At 37.6% G+C, this 27865-nt stretch overlaps 1 protein-coding gene across 1 annotated transcript in view; it reads left to right on the plus strand.

Moving 5' to 3' along the window:
• Positions 1 to 27865, plus strand: part of LOC126100993 (uncharacterized) — a 490542-nt gene that overhangs the window by 451500 nt on the left and 11177 nt on the right. Inside the window, exons 2-3 of the mRNA XM_049911660.1 lie at positions 2738 to 2887; positions 8043 to 8170. Coding sequence (XP_049767617.1) covers positions 2738 to 2887; positions 8043 to 8170 — 278 coding nt within the window. The remainder of the gene's footprint in view (positions 1 to 2737; positions 2888 to 8042; positions 8171 to 27865) is intronic.

The raw sequence follows: 27865 nt of genomic DNA on the forward strand, positions 1-27865 counted from the left end.
TATAATTTTGCAGGTATATCCTGTGGTATATGTGGTCACTGTGTAAAGTTATTGTTGAACAAAGCACCACGTCATTTTTATGACAATTGACATTAAGTAGAAAACAAGAATGATTATCATGCATAAAAATCTGGTAAAAATATGCTCAATTTGTCAAAATATTTGACTCTCTCTATTCTAAAGATGTGAAACAAATACTAACAAAGAGATAGAGGGGCTGGCCAGTACTTAGCTCAGTACAGCCGAGGCTGAGCTGAGGTAAGTACTGGCCAGCCCCTCTATCTCTTTGTTAGTATTTGTTTCACATCTTTATAAGAGATTTTCCATTAATCATTTAGACTCTCTCTATTCTCTAAGGCAACCCCTCAATCAGCAGTATATTCCTGACAGTTGGTGCGTTATCACTGTCTATTGCAAGGACTAAGGGCAACCTGCCGCTATCTCCTCAATGCAGGTTATCACCACACAGGGTCCACAGCACTGATGAACTATGGAGTCCCTAACCAGCAACATACTGAAAAAAATGTAAACTTATTATTCTAATTCCATTTCACACCTGAAGGCAACATCTAACAGAATTTTATTTCACTAATTTAGACATCAGAAAATGCTACATATTTTGATTTTGTAGTCATCATCTGAGAAAATAATCTACATGTTACAAGAAACCAAAATTACCTGTTTAAGCTGATTCTTATCAGCTCCACTGACATAGCAGGGGAAACCACTGTTTATGAATAATAAGTCTATGAATTTAAAAAAACTGCAATACAATTTTTGGACTGTTACGCTACATATATACATAGAGAAACTGATCAAGTGAACAGGGTGCCACTATTCTTACTTTCACTAAATGGGAGGAATAAGGTAGCAACTGTTCCAGAGTTCTACCATCACAAGAAGTACAGGTGAACAGAACTAGCAATTGCCCCCTTTACCAGGCACTGGCATGTGCAAATTGTCATGATATTGGTTATAAATTATTACCACCCACTTTAAATAGTGAAATGCATTGTGTCATAAAGTATAGATATCTCAGAGCACAATTCCATGGTACATTCCACAGTTCTGTGCTACACAGTAAAACTTCAATAGACACCAATAGTGAAAGCCTTATCTACATAGTTCTTAGTGTGTGGAAGCTGGAAACCTAACATTGCAACAGTTGGCAGGAGAGAATTAGAGCACTGGTATAACTGAGAGAGTTACTTATTAAAACATACATGACAGAAATGTAAGACAATATCACATGTACCCCATAATGACAATACAGTTCTCCCCACTTTCAAATTGTCAGCTTATTGTTGAAGATTTTTGTAAGAAGAAATTTACACCTTGTTGAACATTCCAGTCTCAATCTTTAACAACCAATAATAAGAATGGCTTCTTTTATTTATTTATTTATTTATTTATTTGTTCATATAACTCTCTTTTTCATTACATATACTGAAGGCAAGACACTGGACAAAAAATCTGTTTACCTGTTGGTTTTACAACAGACTGGATCAATACCATAAATATTTACAGGTGTGAGTGCACACTGCACATTTACAGCTTATTTCTACAACTGAAAGGACGAATTACATTTTTTCATACGCAGCAATGAATACAAGCAGTTTTTGCAGTATGTAGGAAGTCACAGATTTTTTAAAAGATATGTGGTTCAGAGAGAGATTTTATGTCTGGGTAATCTGTCAAATAGTGCTGCTCCTGCATGATTTACACATCTTTGGGGCAATATCGTTGTCCAATGATTAATATGTATGTCATTGTTTGACCTGTTATTGTAAACATGGACAATTTTGAGCAAAAAATTTTCCTCAATATGTTTTTTTTTAACATCCATAAATTCCTCTGTTATATAAATGTAGAGGAGGGGTATGATTTTTAGATCTCTGAAAAAATGTTTACATAGTTTCCTGTGGCTTGCTTGATTCTTATAACAGCCTTGCCTTTTGTTTCCCGAAAACTGTTCTGGCCCAGTGTACATTTCCCCCAGACAATTATACCATACTTTAGCCAGTAATGAATGTATTCTGGCTTAGATGTGTTCTTTTAATTTCCTTGTAAGACTGGGCCCCAGATATCTGAGTAATCAAAATACAGCTGGTGTGCAGATTGAATGTTAAATGTTGCATTTTGTTCCAATAAACATTAACATCCTTGGTTCCTTAAAACAATAGTTAATTTTTAATGCCACTCAGGAAGCGATTTATAACAGCTATTGCTCCTTGTTAAAAGATACTGTTGCTCACTGCACATTACTGGAAATTCTCCCCAGTAAAGGGAGCTAGGAATGAATTGAATCAGTGAGCTATTGAGTGAATAACATGTTAACCACCATTCCAGCTTCTGTTGCCTGAAAATGATGTTCACAAAAAGGACACTAAATTATATTAGGAAATAAAATGCTATGCCCATAATTGGCAATTATTTGCAATGCAAATGGTGAAAGGCTGTTGCTTCCTTTACACCATGTTTCTGTCTGCTACTGAATAAAAACTTTCTTCCAATGGACATATGATTAAAGATTTAATATTTTACAAATATATTTCTTTTGAAAGTGCACATTTTTTTGCGACAATGGGCACCAAGTTGTAAACACTTCTCTCACAATGGCTTGCAAACTTGTTTTTAAAATTCTGAATTTTCCAGCTATGACTTGTAAAAATCATTAATTTAAATCATTTTCTTATTGTTAATATTAATAATGATTAACTTCACATTTTGTTCTCAGATGAAGCCATCTCTTAGCATTCTCATCTCCACCGTGCTGCTGCTTGTGCTGTCAGGCACTGTCTCATCTTACAACGATGACAGGCCAATCTACAAGTGGAGTCCACTGTGGTTCAACAGGTACTTCCGAACAGCCAGCATGATTAAAAGGGTGAGTACTGTAGAAGGATGCAAGTTTACCTGTAGAGTTGATCACTTATATTACAGAACTGTTTTTCCAAACAATAATAAAACTAGACCTGTAACATAACAACAAATGAGGAGAACTTGCATATGTGTGGCCATATTCAAGCTAAAATTTTTTGATACAGCGTAACGAATCAGTAATATTCTGGATTGTAACTTAATTATGTCCTGAGTAGTGATTACTAAAACAACAGAGACAGGAGAAGGAGACCTGTTAGCTGTTGAGGAGGGGGGGGGGGGGGGGTAGTTAAAATCTCCTGCAACTATTATGGCATGATTGAGATACATTCAGTCTAGCTATATTTTCAGTTATTTCTGCAAGTGAGTGTCATGGCCATAAGGAGCCTGCTGAAACTTTTAGCCTACATTTGAAAGTTAACTCCTGCCATCTTCTCATTACAGGTGGTTTGGAGAAGGTAGTATGTTGAGCTTAGGTGATAACTGCTTTATCAGGTCAGGTGAAGTGAACTGTTTCATCAGCTGCTTTGGTGTTGTTCCAGTTTATTCAGAAACTTATTTTCTATGATAGTGAGACAGATTCCTCAACTTGCGCCATAGGGTGGTGGTGTTTCTGGTTCCACTGGATAGGTCAGGAGTCGACTACACACAGCAGGCAGCTATATGGGTAGCAGGGGTTGTGTGGCGTGGACTGGGCGGTTTTTTAGGTTAGATGGCCTCGGGCAAGTACAGAAAGGGCAACAGCATCAAAGGGTGCGGGGTCAGGACGTGTGGGGACCAAGCAGCAATCGGTATTGTAATTGTAAACTGTCGAAGCTGTGTTGGTAAAGTACCGGAATTTCAAGCGCTGATAGAAAGCACCGAAGCTGAAATCTTTATAGGTATGGAAAGCTGGCTGAAGCCAGAGATATGCCGAAATTTTTACAAAGGCACAGACGGTGTTCAGAAAGGACAGGTTGCATGCAACCAGTGGTGGCGTGTTTGTCGCTGTTGGTAGTAGTTTATCCTGTAGTGAAATACACTCCTGGAAATGGAAAAAAGAACACATTGACACCGGTGTGTCAGACCCACCATACTTGCTCCGGACACTGCGAGAGGGCTGTACAAGCAATGATCACACGCACGGCACAGCGGACACACCAGGAACCGCGGTGTTGGCCGTCGAATGGCGCTAGCTGCGCAGCATTTGTGCACCGCCGCCGTCAGTGTCAGCCAGTTTGCCGTGGCATACGGAGCTCCATCGCAGTCTTTAACACTCGTAGCATGCCGCGACAGCGTGGACATGAACCGTATGTGCAGTTGACGGACTTTGAGCGAGGGCGTATAGTGGGCATGCGGGAGGCCGGGTGGACGTACCGCCGAATTGCTCAACACGTGGGGCGTGAGGTCTCAACAGTACATCGATGTTGTCGCCAGTGGTCGGCGGAAGGTGCACGTGCCCGTCGACCTGGGACCGGACCGCAGCGACGCACGGATGCACGCCAAGACCGTAGGATCCTACGCAGTGCCGTAGGGGACCGCACCGCCACTTCCCAGCAAATTAGGGACACTGTTGGTCCTGGGGTATCGGCGAGGACCATTCGCAACCGTCTCCATGAAGCTGGGCTACGGTCCCGCACACCGTTAGGCCGTCTTCCGCTCACGCCCCAACATCGTGCAGCCCGCCTCCAGTGGTGTCGCGACAGGCGTGAATGGAGGGACGAATGGAGACGTGTCGTCTTCAGCGATGAGAGTCGCTTCTGCCTTGGTGCCAATGATGGTCGTATGCGTGTTTGGCGCCGTGCAGGTGAGCGCCACAATCAGGACTGCATACGACCGAGGCACACAGGGCCAACACCCGGCATCATGGTGTGGGGAGCGATCTCCTACACTGGCCGTACACCACTGGTGATCGTCGAGGGGACACTGAATAGTGCACGGTACATCCAAACCGTCATCGAACCCATCGTTCTACCATTCCTAGATCGGCAAGGGAACTTGCTGTTCCAACAGGACAATGCACGTCCGCATGTATCCCGTGCCACCCAACGTGCTCTAGAAGGTGTAAGTCAACTACACTGGCCAGCAAGATCTCCGGATCTGTCCCCCATTGAGCATGTTTGGGACTGGATGAAGCGTCGTCTCACGCGGTCTGCACGTCCAGCACGAACTCTGGTCCAACTGAGGCGCCAGGTGGAAATGGCATGGCAAGCCGTTCCACAGGACTACATCCAGCATCTCTACGATCGTCTCCATGGGAGAATAGCAGCCTGCATTGCTGCGAAAGGTGGATATACACTGTACTAGTGCCGACATTGTGCATGCTCTGTTGGCTGTGTCTATGTGCCTGTGGTTCTGTCAGTGTGATCATGTGATGTATCTGACCCCAGGAATGTGTCAATAAAGTTTCCCCTTCCTGGGACAATGAATTCACGGTGTTCTTATTTCAATTTCCAGGAGTGTAGAAGTGGATAGTTCCTGTGAATTATTATGGGTGGAGGTTATACTCAACAACCGAGCTACATTAATAAATGGGTCATTTTACCAACCTCCCGACACAGCAGCATTAGTGGCAGAACAACTAAGAGAAAATGTGGAATACATTTCACATAAATTTCCTCAGCATGTGGAGATTTCAATTTACCAGATATAGACTGGGACACTCAGATGTTTAGGACGAGTGGTAGTGACAGAGCATCGAGTGACATTATAGTGAGTGCACTATCCGAAAATTACCTTGAGCAATTAAACAGAGATCCAACTTGTGGAGACAGCATCTTGGACCTACTGATAACAAACAGACCCGAACTTTTCGTCTCTGTAAGTGCAGAACAGGGAATCAGTGATCATAAGGCCATTGCAGCATCCCTGATAATGGAAGTTAATAGGAATATAAAAAAAGGGAGGAAGGTTTATCTGTTAGCAAGAGTAATAGGAGGCAGATTTCAGACTACCTAACACATCAAAACGAAAATTTCTGTTCCGACACTGACAATGTTGAGTGTTTATGGAAAAAGTTCAAGGCAATCTTAAAACGTGTTTTAGACAGATACGTGCTGAGTAAAACTGTGAAGGATGGGAAAAACCCACCATGGTTCAACAACAAAGTTAGGAAACTACCGCAAAAGCAAAGAGAGTTTCACTGCAAATTTAAACACAGCCAAAACCTCTGAGATAAACAGAAGCTAAACGATGTCAAAGTTAGCGTAAGGAGGGCTATGCGTGAAGTGTTCAGTGAATTCAAAAGTAAAATTCTATGTACCAACTTGACAGAAAATCCTAGGAAGTTCTGGTCTTACATTAAATCATTAAGTGGATCAAAACAGCATATCCAGACACTCTGGGATGATAATGGCATTGAAACAGAAGATGACACGTGTAAAGCTGAAATACTAAACACCTTTTTCCAAAGCTGTTTCACAGAGGAAGACTGCACTGCAGTTCATTCTCTAAATCCTCGCACAAACGAAAAAATGGCTGACATCAAAATAAGTGTCCAAGGAACAGAAAAGCAACTGAAATCACTCAAGAGAGGAAAGTCCACTGGACCTGACGGAATACCAATTCAATTCTACACAGAGTATGCGAAAGAATATGCCCCCCTTCTAACAGCCATGTACCGCAAGTCTCTAGAGGAACGGAAGGTTCCAAATGATTGGTAAAGAGCACAGGTAGTTCCAGTTTTCAAGAAGGGTCATCGAGCAGACACGCAAAACTAAAGGCCTATATCCCTGGCATTAATCTATTGTAGAATTTTAGAACATGTTTTTTGCTCACGTATCATTTCATTTCTGGAAACCCAGAATCTACTCTGTAGGAAACAACATAGATTCCAGAAACAGTGATCGTGTGAGACCCAACTTGCTTTATTTGTTATGAGACCCAGAAAATATTAGATACAGGCTCCCAGGTAGATACCATTTTCCTTAACTTCCAGAAGGCGTTCAACACAGTTCCGCACTGTCGCCTGATAAACAAAGAAAGAGCCTAAGGAATATCAGACAGCTGTGTGGCTGGATTGAAGAGTTTTTAGCAAACAGAACACAGCATGTTGTTCTCAATGGAGAGACGTCTACAGATGTTAAAGTAACCTCTGGCATGCCACAGGGGAGTGTTATGGGACCATTGCTTTTCACAATATATATATAAATGACCTAGCAGATAGTGTCGGAAGTTCCATGCGGCTTTTCGTGGATGATGCTGTAGTATACAGAGAAGTTGCAGCATTAGAAAATTGCAGCGAAATGCAGGAAGATCTGCAGCGGATAGGCACTTGGTGCAGGGAGTGGTAACTGACCCTTAACATAGACAAATGTAATGTATTGCCAATACATAGAAAGAAGGATCCTTTATTGTATGATTATATGATAGCGGAACAAACACTAGTAGCAGTTACTTCTGTAAAATATCTGAGAGTATGCGTACGGAATGATTTGGAGTGATCATTTAAAATTAATTGTTGGTAAGGCGGGTGCCAGGTTGAGATTCATTGGGGGAGTCCTTAGAAAATGTAGTCCGTCAACAAAGGAGGTGGCTTACAAAACACTTGTTCAACCTATACTTGAGTATTACTCATCAGTGTGGGATCCGTACCAGGTTGGGTTGACAGAGGAGACAGAGAAGATCCAAAGAAGAGCAGCACGTTTCGTCGCAGGGGTATTTGGTAAGCGTGATAGCATTACGAAGATGTTTAGCAAACTCGAGTGGCAGACTCTGCAAGAGAGGCACTCTACATAGCGGTGTAGCTTGCTGTCCAGGTTTCGAGAGGGTGCGTTTCTGGATGAGACATCAAATATATTGCTTCCCCCTGCTTATACCTCCTGAGGAGATCATGAATGTAAAATTAGAGAGAGATTCAAGAGTGCACGGTGGCTTTCCGGCAGTCGTTCTTCCCGCGAACCACAAGCGTCTGGAACAAGAAAGGGAGGTAATGACAGTGGCACCTAAAGTGCTCTGCGCCACACACCGTTGGGTGGCTTGCGCAGTATAAATGTAGATGTAGATGTTAATAAACATTGCTGCCCTAAATTCTCACACATTGTTTTGGCTACTAATACTGATTATTATTATTATTATTATTATTATTATTATTATTACTATTGTACCCACATTTAATTATTTTTGAGGCTTTAACCTGTATAATTTAATATACCTGAATCATGGCAGTTTTTATCTGTTGTTAGGCTGACATAGAAGAGCCACAGATCGCAACTGAATGTGTGACAACCGGAAGACGTTGCAGTTACTGGGGAATGAGGCTACCCTGCTGTGGAACAGGAGCATGTTTAATGGGACACTGTGTTCCATTACAGTGAGTAAAAGAATAATTCATAAATCATAAGAATGTGCCGTTAAAAATATTAAGAAGTCAAGCGAGCACAGTTGCAGATAAAAATGCAGTTACATAGGAAAAGAAACATTCACAAATCAAAGTTCACATTGCACATCAAGAGAGAAAATCATTATATTTATGGACATAACACACAATGATTCCAAAGTTTGGATACATGCACAATGTACTACAAAAGTCACAGGACAAAAGCAATAAACAAATTTACAGTCAAATACTTAAGAGTTTAAACTGTTTAGTTAGTCAACATTTGATACATTTCTCACTTCATCAGCCCAAGGAAGTCTTCTACCAACACTGTTTTTATTTTCTCTGTCACCCCACTGTATCTCCTCTGTCAAACTGAATCTTTAACTGTCCAGAAACGTTTTCATTTTTAGTAACATTAAGTTATTATGAATAAGGTGGATCGGGTATTATTGAAATTAGGTTTTTGCTAAGAAACTGGTGATTACTTGCTGCTAAACAGTTGCGGGAGGGGCTTGTTGCACTGCAACAAGGGAAAAACATGAGAGGTGAAGGAGTCTGAGGAATATGGTGGATCCAAGCAAGCTATAGTTCAATTCTTTTATCTTGGCGGTTCGTGCATGCCCGCCCAGACACGGGAGATTGCTGCGTTGCCAGTTGCACGCGCCAAGCAAACTTACGTTTAGGGGGGAGTGCGCAGTTTATGAAGTAAAGCCACCACAGCCGCATTAACCCTTTCGCTGCTACAGAGACGTGCTCCCCGCATTCCATGCTGTGTGCGATTTTGTCATCATTGCACTGCTTGCCTGTGCAGACACATGGTGTTTCAACTGCTTTGACACACTTTATCATTTGATTTCACAAAAACTATTTGGGCCAAAAATTTGATTTTTACACATCTTCTTGACTGATACCTTCCCCTCATAAATGACTTAATTTTGTTTCGATGTTCAACGCAGTTATTGTGCAGCATTAAATGTAGTAAACCACTGCACGAAATTTTGAAGAGTTTGTAGAGGTTAAAATCGATAGCGTCTACTTTCCGTATGGTTGATTCCAGTTGCCACTAGAAACTTCAAAAAAATACACTCAAACGAATAAAATTCATGAAGTAAGACACTTTGATATTGTTTTTAAATAAAGAAAATATTAAGCACATAACAAGGTTTGAACTCGGAACCTTTCGCTTACCAGCTAAGCACTTTAACCATTACGCTAACGCAGCTCATCGTTCAATATATTTCCTGGAGGACTTTGAACTAGGACGCAAAATACCGGCAAACACTGTTGGTATGTCTTCTGGTAAACCTTCCGGGATGTAAGACTCACCGGAGGAGTCTGAAGATGTCCAGTGCAGCTCTGGATGAAACGTTAGGAGCTGAAGAGTTTCATGGACCACGACCTTACATCCCGGAAGGTATACCAGAAGATATGTCATCCGGTCATGAAAGCCTTCATACTGTTGGTATGACTATGAATTACTCACGTTTTGTCGAAGTACAATAGGAAATAAACAATTACCGCTGTTCTTTATTGCGGAAAAGCGGTTAGTGAGAATGATACAAAAACCTTTCCTTGCTATCGCCCGAATTAGGAGGCTTATTGCTTGTTTGGTTTAATTAATTAATAGAATATGAAGCAACTGGTATAAAAAATGCTTTTTCCAAACTTTCTATAAAAGAAATTTGGCTATCAAGACATTGCTTTCATTCAGTTACTTTATTTATGACTGAACGTTTCTAAAACTGCAGGCAGAGTGTCCGTGCTCTGTACTGCAGTCAAGCTCTGGCAACGTCATTCTCTGTTCATTGGCTGACTGTGTTTTGTGACGTCAGATGTGCAGAACGAACCTAAACTCGGCCGCCGTCATAAATGACGCGCACTTTAGTGATTAAACACTTCATGACAGAACACTTTATTTACTGTTCTACACACAGGTATTAAGTTGTTGTGAACAATAACACTACTGAAAAATATGATCAACATTTGCAGATCATTTGGTCTTGAGGTCATAGCACTAGGATAGTTTTAACTCATCTCTTTCATAAACAAGCGAGAAAAGCTTAACTAAAGACATGCAGACAGTGTAGAAAGTAGTACATCAATTCAGGATTCAAAACACAAATACACACAAAGGGAATATTACCATATATCTTATTGTCCATGACATGCTGCCTGGAAATATCTTCATAATTTCATGCACAGACGTAATTATGAAGCCAGACAACTGAATTCTCTGCAATAGCAAATTAGTTTTCTCAGTTGCATCAAAATTGTTATGCATCTTTCATTGTTATAATAAAAGTTATAAATATGTACAAGCATCTGTGAAGATAGATGAATATATAACCAATTGATCATTCACTTAATTTTCATCTCCTCTTCTGCCCTTCACAGTCTAGGCAAAATGTCTGTTCCTTCTCATTTCACATAATTATGATTTTAATGACTCCCACTTCAAACATTCCATTTACCTGGTATTATGTTGCATTTGGTTTTGAAGAATCTTGAAGTCCTATGTCTCGTTGAACTGAAATGACATACTGAGAACTGATGTCAGGTATGAGAGAACCAAATGATGTAACCTGGACATGAAATGAAGTTTTAAAGTTGGTTAATCTCAATATATTTGCACTACATTATAGTTGACTTGTTCCAGTTTCACAATTCACGGTATACCCAAGTAAAAGGAAGTGCATCTCGTGCCTTTGTAATACCTTAACGGAGAATAATCACCCAACTACTAAGTGATGTCACAGATTTGGTTAACGTTCACAGTGGCAGATAAAAAGGATGACAGGTTAAGGATTGTATCAGTGCACATGAATGAATTCACAGTATTGTTACCAGCATATGTATTGCTGCCCAGTAAACATAGTCTGCAGATCATTAACTCCTTCTTGTTGGATATCCACTGGCTCAACTGAGATTCTTTAAACACAAAAGCCAGTCATAATGTTTCATACTCCTGGCAGTTACTTGTATTACACTGAAATTCAGCATCTCACTTTGTCTGGCACAGAAATGTGAACATAAAGATAGTACTATGCAGAATCCCCCACGAGGTGACACACTGATGTTAATTAAGCAAAATGATCACATATAGATATGTTAACGATATATGGATGTGGACTGCTGACTTTCAGGTAGGGGTGGCTATACACTGATGAACTGCTGGGATGGGTTCCTGACTGGAAATGGAAGAAAAAAAGGTCCTACGAACATGTGGCTGGAAATGCATCATTGCCATGGTGGATAGTGCTGATGAATGAAAGTTTCCCTGATGATGTACCATGTGTTCATTGTGTGTTGCAAGCTGACTGATTGACACAGTGTACTGTAAATGCAGAATGGTCTGGTAGGGAACAAGCCGAGTTATTGTTTGTGTACGGCTTTGTGGTGAATGTGGAAAACAGATTTGACCTGTTGCTTCAGTTAGAAGCTGGTGAGCCTCAAGCAGTTGCAGGTGTAGACAGGGCACAACAGACTTTCAGCAGCCAACTGAAAAGTAAGAATGTAGGGAAATCAGTAAAGAGAAAGAAAGTGTTGTTGTTAGGTAGTTCCCATGGAAGAGGTGTTGGCCAACTTTTGCAGGATGAACTAGGATCAGAATACCAGGTCACCAATTTTTTTAAACCTAGTGCTGGTCTGGAGCAGGTGACAGAGGATTTAGGATCGCTTTGCAATGATTTCACTAAGGAAGACACCGTGGTTATAGTGGGTGGGACATTAGATTAGATTAGATTAGATTAGATTAATACTAGTTCCATGGATCATGAATACGATATTTCGTAATGATGTGGAACGAGTCGAATTTTCCAATACATGACATAATTAGGTTAATTTAACAACATACTTAAGTTAATATAACAACTTTATTTTTTTTGTGTGTTTTTTTTATTTTTTTTTATTATTTATTATTTTTTTAATAATTTTTTTTTCTTAATTTATATCTAAAAATTCCTCTATGGAGTAGAAGGAGTTGTCATTCAGAAATTCTTTTAATTTCTTCTTAAATACTTGTTGGTTATCTGTCAGACTTTTGATACTATTTGGTAAGTGACCAAAGACTTTAGTGCCAGTATAATTCACCCCTTTCTGTGCCAAAGTTAGATTTAATCTTGAATAGTGAAGATCGTCCTTTCTCCTAGTATTGTAGTTATGCACACTGCTATTACTTTTGAATTGGGTTTGGTTGTTGATAACAAATTTCATAAGAGAGTATATATACTGAGAAGCTACTGTGAATATCCCTAGATCCTTAAATAAATGTCTGCAGGATGATCTTGGGTGGACTCCAGCTATTATTCTGATTACACGCTTTTGTGCAATAAATACTTTATTCCTCAGTGATGAATTACCCCAAAATATGATGCCATATGAAAGCAATGAGTGAAAATAGGCGTAGTAAGCTAATTTACTAAGATGTTTATCACCAAAATTTGCAATGACCCTTATTGCATAAGTAGCTGAACTCAAACGTTTCAGCAGATCATCAATGTGTTTCTTCCAATTTAATCTCTCATCAATGGACATACCTAAAAATTTGGAATATTCTACCTTAGCTATATGCTTCTGATTAAGGTCTATATTTATTAATGGCGTCATACCATTCACTGTACGGAACTGTATGTACTGTGTCTTATCAAAATTCAGTGAGAGTCCGTTTACAAGGAACCACTTAGTAATTTTCTGAAAGACAGTATTGACAATTTCATCAGATAATTCTTGTTTCTCAGGTGTGATTACTATACTTGTATCATCAGCAAAGAGAACTAACTTTGCCTCTTCATGAATATAGAATGGCAAGTCATTAATATATAATAAGAACAACAAAGGATCCAAGACTGACCCTTGTGGAACCCCATTCTTGATAGTTCCCCAGTTTGAGGAATGTGCTGATCTTTGCATGTTACGAGAACCACTTATTTCAACTTTCTGCACTCTTCCAGTTAGGTACGAATTAAACCATTTGTGCACTGTCCCACTCATGCCACAATACTTGAGCTTGTCTAGCAGAATTTCATGATTTACACAATCAAAAGCCTTTGAGAGATCACAAAAAATCCCAATGGGTGGTTTTCGGTTATTCAGATCATTCAAAATTTGACTGGTGAAAGCATATATGGCATTTTCTGTTGAAAAACCTTTCTGGAAACCAAACTGACATTTTGTTAGTACTTCATTTTTACAGATATGTGAAGCTACTCTTGAATACATTACTTTCTCAAAAATTTTGGATAAAGCTGTTAGAAGGTAACAGTATTGACAGAGATCCTGGGTACAGTATAGAGTGTGACCTGGCAAAGATTGCATCAGCATCGAAGCATACTAGTGTTCAGTTTGTATCTGTTCTTGGGCGCCATGACCCACCTCATTTGAACTCTTCTGTCAAGAGAGTTAATTTGGAGACGGAATGGCTGCTTATGTCGGGTGCAGGGTCATACATTAGTGTGGTTCCTGTTGATTCTCTCAATAGGTGGGATTATACTAGGCGTGGCCTTCACCTCTACAGGAAGCGGAAGGGTAAATTGACTGGGAAAATAGCAGGAAAGTTAAAGGGGGGGGGGGGGGGAGGCACTGTCATGATTGGTAAAATACCGGTGGTTAAATGGTTCAGAAAAGACCCTTTTTTAGGGTAGGTAGTGAGGACAGAAAGAAACCAAATTTTAAGAGAGGTTAGAACTGAGACAAACCTTCAGTTTGAGAAAGAAACCAAAAAACATAATTATAGCAGCATAAACAGCTATTGGTTAAGAATTTTCAACAGTCAGCAGATATTTTAACTCTAACCAATTTCAATTCAGTCAATGTGAAATGTCAGCCAACAAAACATCTTCATTAAATATAGAAAGACAAACAAAAAACTATATAAAAATAAAATGTTATTGCATCAAAATATTCGAGGACTGAGAAATAAAATTAATGAATTAACTATCTGCGTAGATGAATTACAGTCTTCAAACCCAGCTGACATAATCTGCCTCTCTGAACATCATGTGACCACTGCTATAGAACTTTTAAGTGTTACAGGGCTTAGGTTAGCATCTCACTTTTGTAGATAAGAAATGGAGAAAGGAGGAGTTGCCATATTCATCAGGAACTGTCATAAATTTAAGAACATAGACATTCATAAATTTTACCTACAATAGCATATGGAAGCATGTGCAACAGAAGTAGAATTTCACAAAAAATCCTTCATAATATTAAGAGTATATCGAGCACCTGCAGGTAACTTTAATCTGTTCGTAAACCACCCTGAAGCTGTACTGGCCCATTTAACAACCAAAAACAAAGAAATAGTGGTTGCTGGTGATTTCAATGTAGATTTCCTTAAAGACTCTCCCAATACGAACTTATTTGAGTTAGTAACACTATCATTCAACTTAATTCCCACTAGGATAGCCAATTGCTCACAAATAACCATTGATAATATCTTTATATGGGGTAATTCATCAAGCCAAGCTAAAGTTTTCCGGGCACAAAAATGTGCAGTAAGAATTATATGTGGTGTGAACTCAAGAACATCCTGCAGAAGCCTGTTTATGGAACTAGGGATACTAACTACAGCTTCCCAATATATTTATTCCTTAATGAAATTTGTCATTAAAAATATATCACTTTTTCAAACCAACAGCTCAATTCATGGAATCAATACCAGAAATAAGAATAATCTTCACGAGGATTTAAAGTCACTTAGTCTTGTACAAAAAGGTGTGCATTATTCAGGAACACACATTTTCAATAACTTGCCAGCAGCCATAAAAAGCTTAACAACCAATGAAATTCAGTTTAAGAGAAGCCTAAAGGATTTATTGGTGGCCAACTCCTTCTACTCCATTGATGAATTTCTTAGTAAAACCAACTGATTTGTATATAAGTACAACATAACTTCTGCACAATTTCAGTGCAGTAATGTGTTCACTGAAAATTTGTGTGTGTGTGTGTGTGTGTGTGTGTGTGTGTGTGTGTGTGTGTGTGTGTGTGGTTGTGTGTGGTTGTGTGTAAGTATAATCTAACTTCTGCACCATTTCAGTGCAGTAATGTGTTCATTGTAAATAAGTATTTCAGTAGTTGTATTACATGTTTATTACCTTATAAATAAATAAAAAACTTTTTTATTTTAAATTCAGTGCATTAGTATTTGTAAAATGACTCTTAGTGTTCATTAAAAAATGACGATCATTCCACTTGGGATCTGTGGAATGGTACATTAGCTTATTTGTTTTAGTTGTAAATATTTGTCATGTATTGTTGTTTTTCTGACATGTTCCACATCCTGGAGGACCTCCTCACTACGGATCAATTGGAATGAAAGTAAATCTAATCTAATCTAATCAAAATTATATTACAAAACCAACAGCCAATGGCTCTCAGACCATGACATGCAGTTCCTTCTGTTAAATGTTTAATACTGAACAGGATATAAAATCTGTTACATCTGAGCTCAAGAGGGTAATCAATAAGCCAAAAATTGATGATTTTAGGACACTCCTCAGAGACATTCACTGGACTGATGTTTACAGTGCTCATGGCATGAATGAAAAATATAACACTTTTGCTAATAAAGTGTTTACCTTATTCGAATACTGTTTTCCCCCAAAACTTACCAAGGTTAGAGCAAAGTCTACAAAGAAGCCATGGATTACTCAAGGAATAGGGGTATCATGTAAAACAAAAAGAAAACTGTATCTGTCGGACTGATGACCACAGCTGTTAAGTCCCATAGTGCTCAGAGCCATTTGAGCCTGTATCTGTCAATCAAAAACAGTTCCAATGTTGATGCTATAGCACATTACAAGAAATACTGCAAAATATTAAAGACTGTAATATGGACATCAAAGCAAATGTATTATAAGGAAAAGATAGTCATATCAGATAACAAAATAAAGACAACACATGATGTAGTGATGGAGGACACTGGTGGAACCAGACATGAAGAGGAACAAATAGCATTAAGAGTAAATGATACATTGGTGACAGATGTGTATAGTGTTGCAGAACTTTTTAAGAAACATTTTATAACTGTAACTGAAAAGATGGGGTTGTCAGGTTTGGTAGCTGCTGCTATGGAATACCTCAGACCAGAAATTTCAAGTAACTTCCATAATATGAATTTGGCCCTCACTACCCCAGCAGAAATAATGTCCATCATAAAATCTTTAAAATTCAAAAACATCTAGTGGATATGATGAAATATCAACAAAGTTAATTAAAGAATGTGATTTTGAGCTAGGTAACATATTAAGCTATCTGTGTAACCAGTCGTTTATCAGTGGAATATTTCCTGAATGGTTGAAATATGCTAAAGTTAGGCCACTGTTTAAGAAGGGAGATAAAGAAATAGCATCAAATTTCCGTCCAATTTCACTGTTGCCAGCATTCTCAAAAATTTTAGAAAAAGTAATGTACAATCGGCTTTATAACCATCTTATCTCAAATAACATACTGTCAAAGTCACAGTTTGGATTTCTAAAAGGTTCTGATATTGAGAAGGCTATCTACACTTAAATTAGAATATTATAGTGTAACAGGAAATGCTGCAAAATGGTTCAAATCTTATATCTCTGGCAGGAAACAAAGGGTGTTATTAGGAAAGAGACATGTATCAAGCTATCAGGCATGATCCAACTGGGAATTAATTACTTGTGGGGTCCCACAAGGTTCCATTTTGGGGCCCCTACTTTTTCTTGTGTATATCAATGACCTTTCATCAGTAACATTACCAGATGCCAAGTTCATTTTGTTTGCCAATGATACAAACATTGCAATAAATAGCAAATCAATTATAGTCTTAGAAAGATCAGCTAATAAAATATTTGTGGACATTAATCACTGGTTCCTAGCCAATTCTTTGTCACTAGACTTTGAAAAAACACACCACATGCAGTTCAGAACTTGTAAGGAGTGTCCCACGAGTATATGCCTAACATACGATAACAAGCAGATAGAAGAAGTGGACAGTGTTAAATTCTTGGGATTACAGCTTGATAATAAATTCAACTGGGAGGAGCACACCACAGAACTGCTGAAGTACCTTAACAAATCTCTATTTGCAATGTGAATTGTGTCAGATATTGGGGACATAAAAATGAAAAAGTTGGCATACTAAGCTTACTTTCATTCCATGTCATATGGGATTATTTTTTGGGGTAATTCATCAAGCCAAGCTAAAGTTTTCTGGGCACAAAAACGTGCAGTAAGAGTTATATGTGGTGTGAACTCAAGAACATCCTGCAGAAGCCTGTTTAGGTAACTAGGGATACTAACTACTGCTTCCCAATATATTTATTCATTAATGATATTTGTCATTGAAAATATATCACTTTTTCAAACCAACAGCTCAATTCATGGAATCAATACTAGAAATAAGAATAATCTACACAAGGATTTAAAGTCACTTAGTCTTGTACAAAAAGGTGTGTATTATTCAGGAACACACATTTTCAATAACTTGCCAGCAGCCATAAAAAGCTTAACAACCAAAGAAATTCAGTTTAAGAGAAGCCTAAAGGATTTATTGGTGGCCAACCCCTTCTACTCCATTAATGAATTTCTCAGTAGAGCTAACTGATTTGTGTGAATTTTTGGATATGGTAAGTGGGTAATTTCCCAACCCCCACAAAAAAAGTTAAGTGTCATGTAATATTTTGTGTAATGTAATATCTTGTATGGACACCTTTTATTAACATGACGCGTTCCACATCATTACGAAGTTTCATATTCATGATCAATGGAACAAGTACTAATCTAATCTAATCTATCTAATCTCTGTGTGATATTATAACTTCTGCACAATTTCAGTGCAGTAATGTGTTCATTGTGTGTGTGTGTGTGTGTGTGTGTGTGTGTAAGTACAATCTAACTTTTGCACCATTTCAGTGCAGCAATGTGTTCATTGTACATAAGTATTATAGTAGTTGTATTGCACATTTATTACCTTATAAACAAATAAAAAACTTTTTTATTTTAGATTCAGTGCATTAGTATTTGTAAAATGACTCTTTCATATAGTGTTCATTAAAAAATGACAATCATTTCACGTGGGACCTGTGGAATGGTACATTAGCTTATTTGTTTTAGTTGTAAATATTTGTCATGTATTGTTGTTTTTCTGACATATTCTACATCCTGGAGGACCTCCTCACTACAGATCAATTGGAATGAAAGTAAATCTAATCTAATCTAAGCAGATGGAAATGATCGAGAGGCAGCGTGGCTGTACCAAAACATGTACCCTCACACGCACCAACCACATCACACAACATTTCAAAACGTTTTTGGGTGTTTGTGTGATCATGGGTCCCTTCTGACAGATGAACTTGCAGGGAGGCAGCAGACGGTGCACACACACCAGATTTGAAGAACTGGGTTCTACTAGATAGTGAGACAAACCCTAGTATAAGCTCCAAATCTCGTGTACACACTGTCTGCTGCCTCCCTGCATGTTCATCTGTCTGAAAGGGCACAGGATAACACAAAAGCCCAAAAGGGCTTGAAATGTTGTGTGATGTCATTGGTGTCTCTCGGGGCACTTATTTTGGTATAGCTCTGCTGCCTCTTGATCATTTCCATCTGACTGGCCAAACACAGACATCACCTCTGCTTGTTCCTGACATGAATACCAGACCATTTTGCTGCTTACAGTATGCTGTACCAATCACACAGTCTACATTCACAAGGTTCAAATGGTTTAAGTGGCTCTGAGCACTATGGGACTTAACATCTGAGGTCATCAGTCCCCTAGAACTTAGAACTACTTAAAGCTAACTAACATAAGGACATCACACACATCCATGCCCGAGGCAGGATTTGAACCTGCGACCACAGCGGTCACGTGGTTCCAGACTGAAGCACCTAGAACTGCTCGTCCACAGTGGCCGACAATACACAAGGAACACACAAAGTGGGATCAGAAGGACTGTCATTTGGTGACAACGCATTTCTGGACTCATGTTCATAGGACCTTTTTTGCTTCCATTTTCACTCAGGAATCCGTCCCTGCTGTTTATCAGTTTTATTAATTTTCACCCAGTATAAATACAGATGTAAGAACCTGATGTGAATTATGAAGTTACATAATGCTTTGTAATTCTGTTAGTTAGATTCTACTATTTGGCACAAACTCTAAGACTACTATTGTTTGGTTTATGAAAAATGTTTTAGGTTAATAATCTAAAAAAGTACATGGAACTTTATTATAAACATTATAAGGAAAGGGATAGATTACTATTTATTTATTTATTTAATTTTTTTGCATAGAGTCAACAAAAATGATGACATAGGGAGCACATTGTGCTCCTGTGGGAGCGATCTAGGTGCTTGTAAAACAATAAACTGGTAGCCAAGATCACAGGAATTCTTTTTATTCCACGATTACCGGTTTTGGCGAAACTAAAGCTGCCATCATCGCATCTTAGGACACATACAGGTTACAACATCACGGCAAGCAATGGTGATATTAATAGTTGCCTATAACACGCAGGCCTTACAAAATTGTCGTAAGTAGCACCTAGGTGTCCAAGAGAGATGACATTATAAATATTTAATATATAAATATTTTAATATAAATATTTAAAAAAAACATTTATAATGTCATCTCTCTTGGATGCCTATGTGCTTCATACAACAATTATAAATATAAATATTTTAATATAAATATTTAAAAAACATTTATAATGTCATCTCTCTTGGATGCCTATGTGCTTCTTATGACAATTTTGTAAGGCCTGCGTGTTATAGGCAACTATTAATATCACCGTGGTTTGCCGTGATGTTGTAACCTATATATGTCCTAAGATAAGACGATGGCGGCTTTAGTTTCGCCGAAACTGGTAATCATGGAATAAAAAGAATTCCTGCGATCTTGGCTACCAGTTTATTGTTTTACAAAAATGATGACTATTGCAAATGTCAGTGTTGTTTACATAATTATGAAGATGTTCTTAAAATACAAACAAAACAAATAGTTGATATAAATTAGCAAGACTATAATACAAACACACGAAGGGAATGTAGTGTCACAGAAGTAGGTAGACAACTAAAATATTTCTAATTTCTGATACAAACTATAAGATTACATGTTTTCAACTTAGAATTCAGACAGAGTACAAACATTTCTTTGCCAGGAATAATTTGAGTTTCGTTTTAAAGATATTTCCACCATAGGCACGTAAGTCTTTTGGCAATTTGTTAAACCAAATTTGACCACTGATGTATGGGCTGTGATCTGTTATTTTTAACTTTATTCTTTGCCTAAAGTAACTATTTTTATTTCTAGTGTTGTTGTCATGTATGTTATTACATCTTCAAGGTAAGTAGCAATCTATCCTTTTCCTTATGTTGTTAACATTCCAGTCTGGAGTTTCCATTTTTTGGACTGTATTATTATGAGGCTTCTGAAATCCCCTATTTATGAAGATGGCATCCATCTTGAAATAAATGTTATGATTCTAAATTAGTCAAAATCTTTATTACTGACTGGATCATTAATTGGAGGTGTCATCTGATTTAGAAAAAATACAGCAATGAAATTATATTGCCAAAGTTCAGAATCTTGCAGTCTTTAAGAAAAATCTCTCTTAAGTTAATTAATTTCAGATAATTCTGTCCATGTTCTCAGGAAGTTAGGAGTGTCTGTCTGCTTTTGAAAGAGTGGCACACTACCTCCTCTACTGATTGTTTGCTCACAATGTTGGTCCCATTTCAATTATCTTTATCTTTTAATTTCTAATGCTTTCAGTAAAACTAGTTGCAGTGTTGCAATCAGAAGCATAGATATAAACAAGTGCAAAAGTGAATTTTTGTGACAGCAGTTTCATACATTCCTGTACAGAAGATACATTGTGTGTGCACCTGTATAGCAAATACAGCATGAAAAAGCAGAAACAATTTTTTATTCTTGGGAGCAGAAAACATAACAGATGGGTTAAACCCCAAATTGCTATGTCTCACACTCCGACATATTTCCAGATCCACTTTTCTGTTTTCACCAAATGATTCTTTGACTTCATTGTTAATTTATACTACTTTCCATTTGCCATATTGATTACACATTATTTCCACCTTATTATAGCTGATTTTCAGGCCCACTTTCAAATATATTCTCTTATGTTTTTCCATTTTTGAAATTTATTTGCAAAAGGTAAAATGTTATCAGCGAACATATGTACATGCAATACAAATTCATTCTTTAGTTCTTCAGTTGAAAAGTCTGAAATCTTCCCTTACGACTGCCGAGAATATTTTGGTGATATAGAAAATCCTTGTCAAATTCCTTTCATTTCTAAATTTCTTGCTGACATGATGAATAATGGAAGGTAGTCTTCACTTATTATTCTTCAGTATACTCACATAGGCTGATGATGCCTTACTTTCAACGGCTGCTAGCATATATTTTGTTTAAACTGAGTCAAAATAATTCACAAAATCTGTAAATCTCAAACAAAGTGATAAATCATGTTCATTGTTCTGCTTTACAATTTCACACATAACTTTCAAGTAGATATTGCACTATGTATCACTGTTGTGATTTTCAGTCAAAAAACTGGTTTGATACAAATCTCCATGCTAGTCTATCCTGTGCAAGTGGCTTCATCTGTGTGTAACTAATGCAGTCCACATCCAATGGAACCTGTAGCGGTTATGTCTGCTGTTTTTTTTTTTCCTTCGTTGACTGTCCTTGGTGTTGATGTCCTCTGTTGCTACACTGGCTGAAAAATGGGGCATGTAATTCCGACACTGACTACTGTAAATAATGTAGCAGACAGGTGTACAGTTGTGTTTCACAGTTCTTTAATTTCACTGTTCACAACCCCCCAATAATACAGTTATTTGGCCAGTGCACTATTGTTTAACTTTTGTTAAGCCTCATTAATAGTTTGCAGGCAAACCTCCACATACTGCTACAATAGTTTACTACTGAATATCTACAAGCAGTAAAACCCTAACCACAAAGTTCACAGTTCTTTCAGAATAATCAGGTATGTATGGAACAGACACTGTCATTGCTTTATCACACAGCCTATTGGTGTAACACTTATTTCACTGTTAAGTTAATGCATTGTTGTCATTCTAACAAACACAGGTTCCTCGTCTAAAACTCGGCCATGGACTGACTGTCTCACGACCAAAAAACTGGCCCTTATATATCCTCACAATAATAGGTGCTGAAACTACACATTTTTTGAAGTTTAATTTACAGGAATTACAATTAAAACTTAACTCATTAAATTAACTGACTACATCGAAAAATTCTGTCTTTTTAACAATTTCTTCTACTACAAGGATTAGGCCGAATTATTTGTTTAAATGATAAAATTAACATATATAGTTACACAAACAGCACTTTTGACAAAACTGTTAATTACTTTGGAATTAATTAAGGGCTGGCTCTGCTGACATGTTTCCGACTAGAGCCAAATAGATACTTTAAGATTACTAGCATTTGGTCTTCCAAATATTTAAAATTAATACAGAATTTATATTTGTTCATAAGTCAACTGTAGAATTTAAGTTATGAAACAATTACTGATTTCGCCCTATAATGAAAGATACTAACTAGGAATAGTCAAAATAAATTGGGAAATCAATTACATACACGAAACTAAGCGCAAAATTAGATCTGGTTAAATTCTTTAAAACTGATGGCCAACGTTTATCTTTTATGAAAATTCTGATTATATTCATGTTTGTTAATGGTAAATTGTTAAAAGTGAAAAAATTAATTTAAGGAGGCAAATGGCGAGACAAGAGGGGAATTAAAATATCCCAGCTTGCTTCGTCACAAACCTGGTTACTGCATTTGAGCTTCAGTTTCCCCCTACAGTGTTTATCATGCACACTTCTCTCCATCACCATTACTTCCTACAGTCAGCATGTTCCCTTTCCTAGATTAAAATCCAATGTCTTTTATATGTAGGTGCTACTGATGTTACCTGAGTCTTCTATCATTTCTTCATAAAACGGCTTCATAATTACAAATTCAAAGCACAATATTTTGTATGTTCTACAGTATTTCATATGTAATTGGATGCTGATTTTATTGAATATCTCGTACATTATGGAGAAGAGGCTGATTAGCTCCCAGCACACATACAACAGATTAGTTGCAAGTTCCTCTTGTACTACTTTTCCTCCGGCTTTAACCACTTCTATTGAAATGCTAACATATCCAGATATCGTCCTTTCTTCACACCTTTAGTGGCTTTATACATCACACCTGACATTATTTCAGGAATTCCACTACTACAAATCTCTCTCTCTCCCATTAATCTCACGAACTACACTACATGAATGTTTAAGGAAATCTTGGAATAGCTGTACAATTTCCTCTTGTTACTAAGCAGTCTGCAAGTTTACAGATAAAATTTATAGTTTACTACATATAAATACACTAAGCAGATTCAGAAGGATGTAGGTTGCAGTAGGTACTGGGAGATGAAGAAGCTTGCACAGGATAGAGTAGCATGGAGAGCTGCATCAAACCAGTCTCAGGACTGAAGACCACAACAACAACAACATATAAATTAATATTTTTTCTTCATACTTTGTTTATCCCATCAAATTTTCAGTGTAACTTCTCACAACAACCTGCGGTAATATCAAAAGTTTTTCTTAATTCAACACAGTCTATCAACTTATTGTTAGTTAGAAACTGCCCCATTCTTTTTTATTGCTGCTTTGTTCCCTTTGTTTTCTTTTGAAGCTTCTACATGCTCTTGTGTTTACATAAGTATCTTTGTTAAATAATTACCCTTTTGTTGAATAATTTAATACATAAACATTTCTATTCTTAAAAATTCTAATCATCTATATTATTGCTCACATTATGCAATAAGCATTTTCTTCTAGCTTTGCATCTACTGTTACCCTGCTTCTTTCAAGTCTGTGATAATTTGCAGTGTGGAAGTGTTTAGCAACGTCATATCCTGTACAATTTATTTACTGTTTGATAAAATATAGTCAATATCATTTTTATTTGCATTTGGTCCTTGCCAAATCCATTCTCTATTTGTTTTCTTCTTAAAGAACGTGTTAAGGGCAATCAAGTTGTTAGTCTTGGCAAATTCTACTACTGTAAACACTCTGTCCTTGTATCATACCCCAAGGTTCTCACAAAAGAATTGCTCTTTACATTTTGTCCTACTTTCCCATTATGCCTTATCATCATCTTGTAGTAGAATTTGCTGTCACCTATCAATTTATGTACATATCTGTGGAGGTGTTTTGTTTTGCCTCACTGGAATTTAAGCACATTGGTGCATACATTTGAATGATTTCCACAGGACACGTTTTTTGCTTATGTATCGCATGGATCATGTTATTCTGTGAGAGCTCCCTTTAATAACTGTGATACAGTTTTGAATTTTCTTGTTTGCAATGAAGCCTGCACATGAATGTCCTCATTTTGTTCCTCCATAATAAAAAACACATCCCGATTTTAATTCAATTTGGCCTTTGTTTATCTTTCCACATTTCTGGTAACCCTTATGTCTCCTCACTTGATCCTATGTAACCTCACTTTCAGCTCAACTAGCCTGACTTCAAATTCTGGAGTTCTGTTATATGTTTCTCTTAAATAAAAATAGGAGAAGGTGTTGGTGTCTAATGTTCTTGCTTTTATCAATGTAGCCAAACTTTATGCAGCAGGGAGCAGACATTTGGGCAACTAAGTGTGCCCATTGGCAGTTTGCTGAGATCATTACTCCAAATATACTTTTAACCAGGCCAGAGTGTTGATGTCTCTGGAACTTTCATATGGCAGATGGGTCTTCAGCAATGCTAGCCATGACAGACTAGCTAGTCATGGCTTGAAGAGTTGGAGAAATAGTGAATAGTGCTAAACCTCAGCAGAAGTCACTTACCACTTCCCTGCAGTGTTCACTAGGTACTCCCCACAACTACTGCATCATACGCATCCCTCTTGACGTTTGGGCGAGGACACGGCAAAAATCAGACAGTCCTGGACTTTTGTTGATTTCTACCATTACAAAATGGCCTCTGCTCAGTTACCAGATAGATGCATGTGTACATATCTGCCCCACCCTACAATAATGCTGAAGCAGAAGCACTGTATGGAGCACAGCCAACATCACAAGGCCAGCACTGTGGAAGAGCCTACTACACATGCAATTGAATTAAATAGCACTTTAGAAGAAGTACTAGTACAGGAGGTATATATATTTTTATATTATCTTGAGCTTGTAATACAGCTGTGCCGGCAGTATCTATAGAACTACCTACCTTTCCCACCTGTGTCTATCTGTTTGTCATCTGCCATTTCACGGGCATATAGTAGTGGTGGCTCTCTCCTCAATGGAGTGAGGTGTATAGCATATTAAAACTGTGGATTTTACCCTTTGCTATATTCCAAATCAATTCTAAGGCGTTTAGGCCTGAATGTTATGGATGCAGTTGGAGAGGAAAATCTGTCTTCTCACAAAATTTTGTCAATAGATTAACCAGGAGAAACTTGGTGCTTCTTGAAAAGTGTCAGAAGTTTGACTTTCCTTAAGTATGGTTTATAATGTGCGATTACTGGCCAGCCAAGACTGTATTTTACATTGTAACAAATTAAAAAAAGGATGGTTTATTCTCCTAATTGTTGTGATATGGAGCATCATAAAAAATAAATATGCTTCTAGGAGGTAAAACTGTAAATTTTTTCTATTCATTTCTGAATGACAGTTCTGGTTTGCTTTTTGAATCGTATATGAAAAGTGAACCTGGAACAAAAGCTGTCACCACCTTCAAGTACCAAATTAACTGTTGATCGGCACTATTGCCTGACAACATTCTTCACTTGGCTAGTATTTATTCATTACATAATTTGAATGAAGTTAAAATCTTTTTTGTGAAAAAATGAAAATATCATTTATATTCTCTCATTTGCATATGGTGACTTGTTTATTCTCCAGCTGTTCATATAAAATCCCATACACAGCAAAATTTGTTTCAGATTTTCCATGTTAGCCTACAATTCCCATTCTCTGCAATAAAAGCTGTTCGGTATTCACAGATACTGCTGCATTGTAACACATTTACCCACATCATCAATGGAACACTTATTGTGTGCAATTTGTTGTTTTTTCTTCTTCTTATTTTTCCTCTTCTCCTCCTACTCCTGCTGCTGCTTTGATGAAGATGCCCGACTCCCACTTCTGTTAGCATTGTGTTCTTCCTTTCATAAATTATGTTAATCTTTTCATAAATTACATACCTTTGACTTATTAAAATTTGACTTTTTCCTTCCACATTACATCACCTTCTGCATCAGCACAGTTACTCTTTCCTTTTCTTAAAATTAATTTGTGCCAACCTAAAAGGACATTTACTGTGATTACTTTCCATGCTTACAGTAAGAGGTAACAACACACACTAGTTTGTACTGGAACATGGCAGTCCTCATGTGACGTCGTTAGTCCCCCTCCCCAAAAGCTGGATGTAATGTTTGCTTTGTCAAGTAAGAGTCACTTGTTGCAGCCATGTTTGCTAGTAACTATAATGATAACTATATTAAGAAACATTGACAAGAGATTTCAGTACATGAATGCCATTTTATTTCATAGGAGTTTATTCATAAAAAGCATAGCATGCACTGACATATGAAATCCACTGATCCTGTATGCAGAATGTATCGAAATACTAATTACACCTTAATGTTTCTGAGCCAATGGTCCTGAATCAACACTAACCTTATTGGTGTTCAAACCATCAATTTTAAATCTCTGCCAAACACGGAATGAAACTGCATTGCTATCTATGATAAATGCCTCACTGAAAGCTCTATGATAACTGACTTCCTTCCATTCCTGTGTATAATATGGCTATATTAATATACTTCATGGGTACAAAGGTAGGAGGCGAGGTGCTGGCGGAATTACAGCTGTGAGGATGGGGCGTGAGTCGTGCTTGGGTAGCTCAGTTGGTAGAGCACTAGCCCGCGAAAGGCAAAGGTCCCGAGTTTGAGTCTCAGTCTGGCACACAGTTTTAATCTGCCAGGAAGTTTCAATTCATCAAGTATTTTTCTACTAAAAATACTGTACTGTGTATAAGAATTGCTTGACATCAATTATCTATAGAAACGTTTGTCATCTATTACACTATCTAGATGGAGAACCTCATAATTGCTGTTCCGATTCATAGCTGATATGTGGAATTCTTCATTTCATGACTCATTTGAGGTTTTTACGCCATTAAAAAATAGATGATGAAATTGTAAATCATATACCAACAACTGAAAGTCATATCCTTCCTGCTACTGAGACAGCAAAAGCTTGGAAAAGAATCAATAACACTAGAAAACAAAGGCAGATGGTAAAACAACAAATGCATACTCATCAGAAGCGCAGGAAGGAAGGAAGTTTAGGGCTTAGCCTGTTGACATTGAGGTAATTAGGTATGGGAGAAGCACAATTTAAATCAGTAACCATGAAACAGAAAGGTACAGACTCCTTAAATCGCTTCAGGAACAAAAACAGATGGCAAGATTGGGTAAGCGTTGTTTTGATTCATCCCAGTCTACCTTACTGAAACTGAGCATTTATACTACATTTAATATTACATACAACAACTCAATTCCTGCATATAACAGTAAACAACTGTGAGGAAAGGCTTCCTTTTTCCTGTAGTTTGTTGTTTGTTTGTTTTGTTTTGCTGTAGGGCACAAAAATAACTGGTGTCATACGC

The sequence above is a fragment of the Schistocerca cancellata genome, chromosome 9 (assembly GCF_023864275.1).
Source record: "Schistocerca cancellata isolate TAMUIC-IGC-003103 chromosome 9, iqSchCanc2.1, whole genome shotgun sequence".
NCBI lineage: Eukaryota > Metazoa > Arthropoda > Insecta > Orthoptera > Acrididae > Schistocerca > Schistocerca cancellata.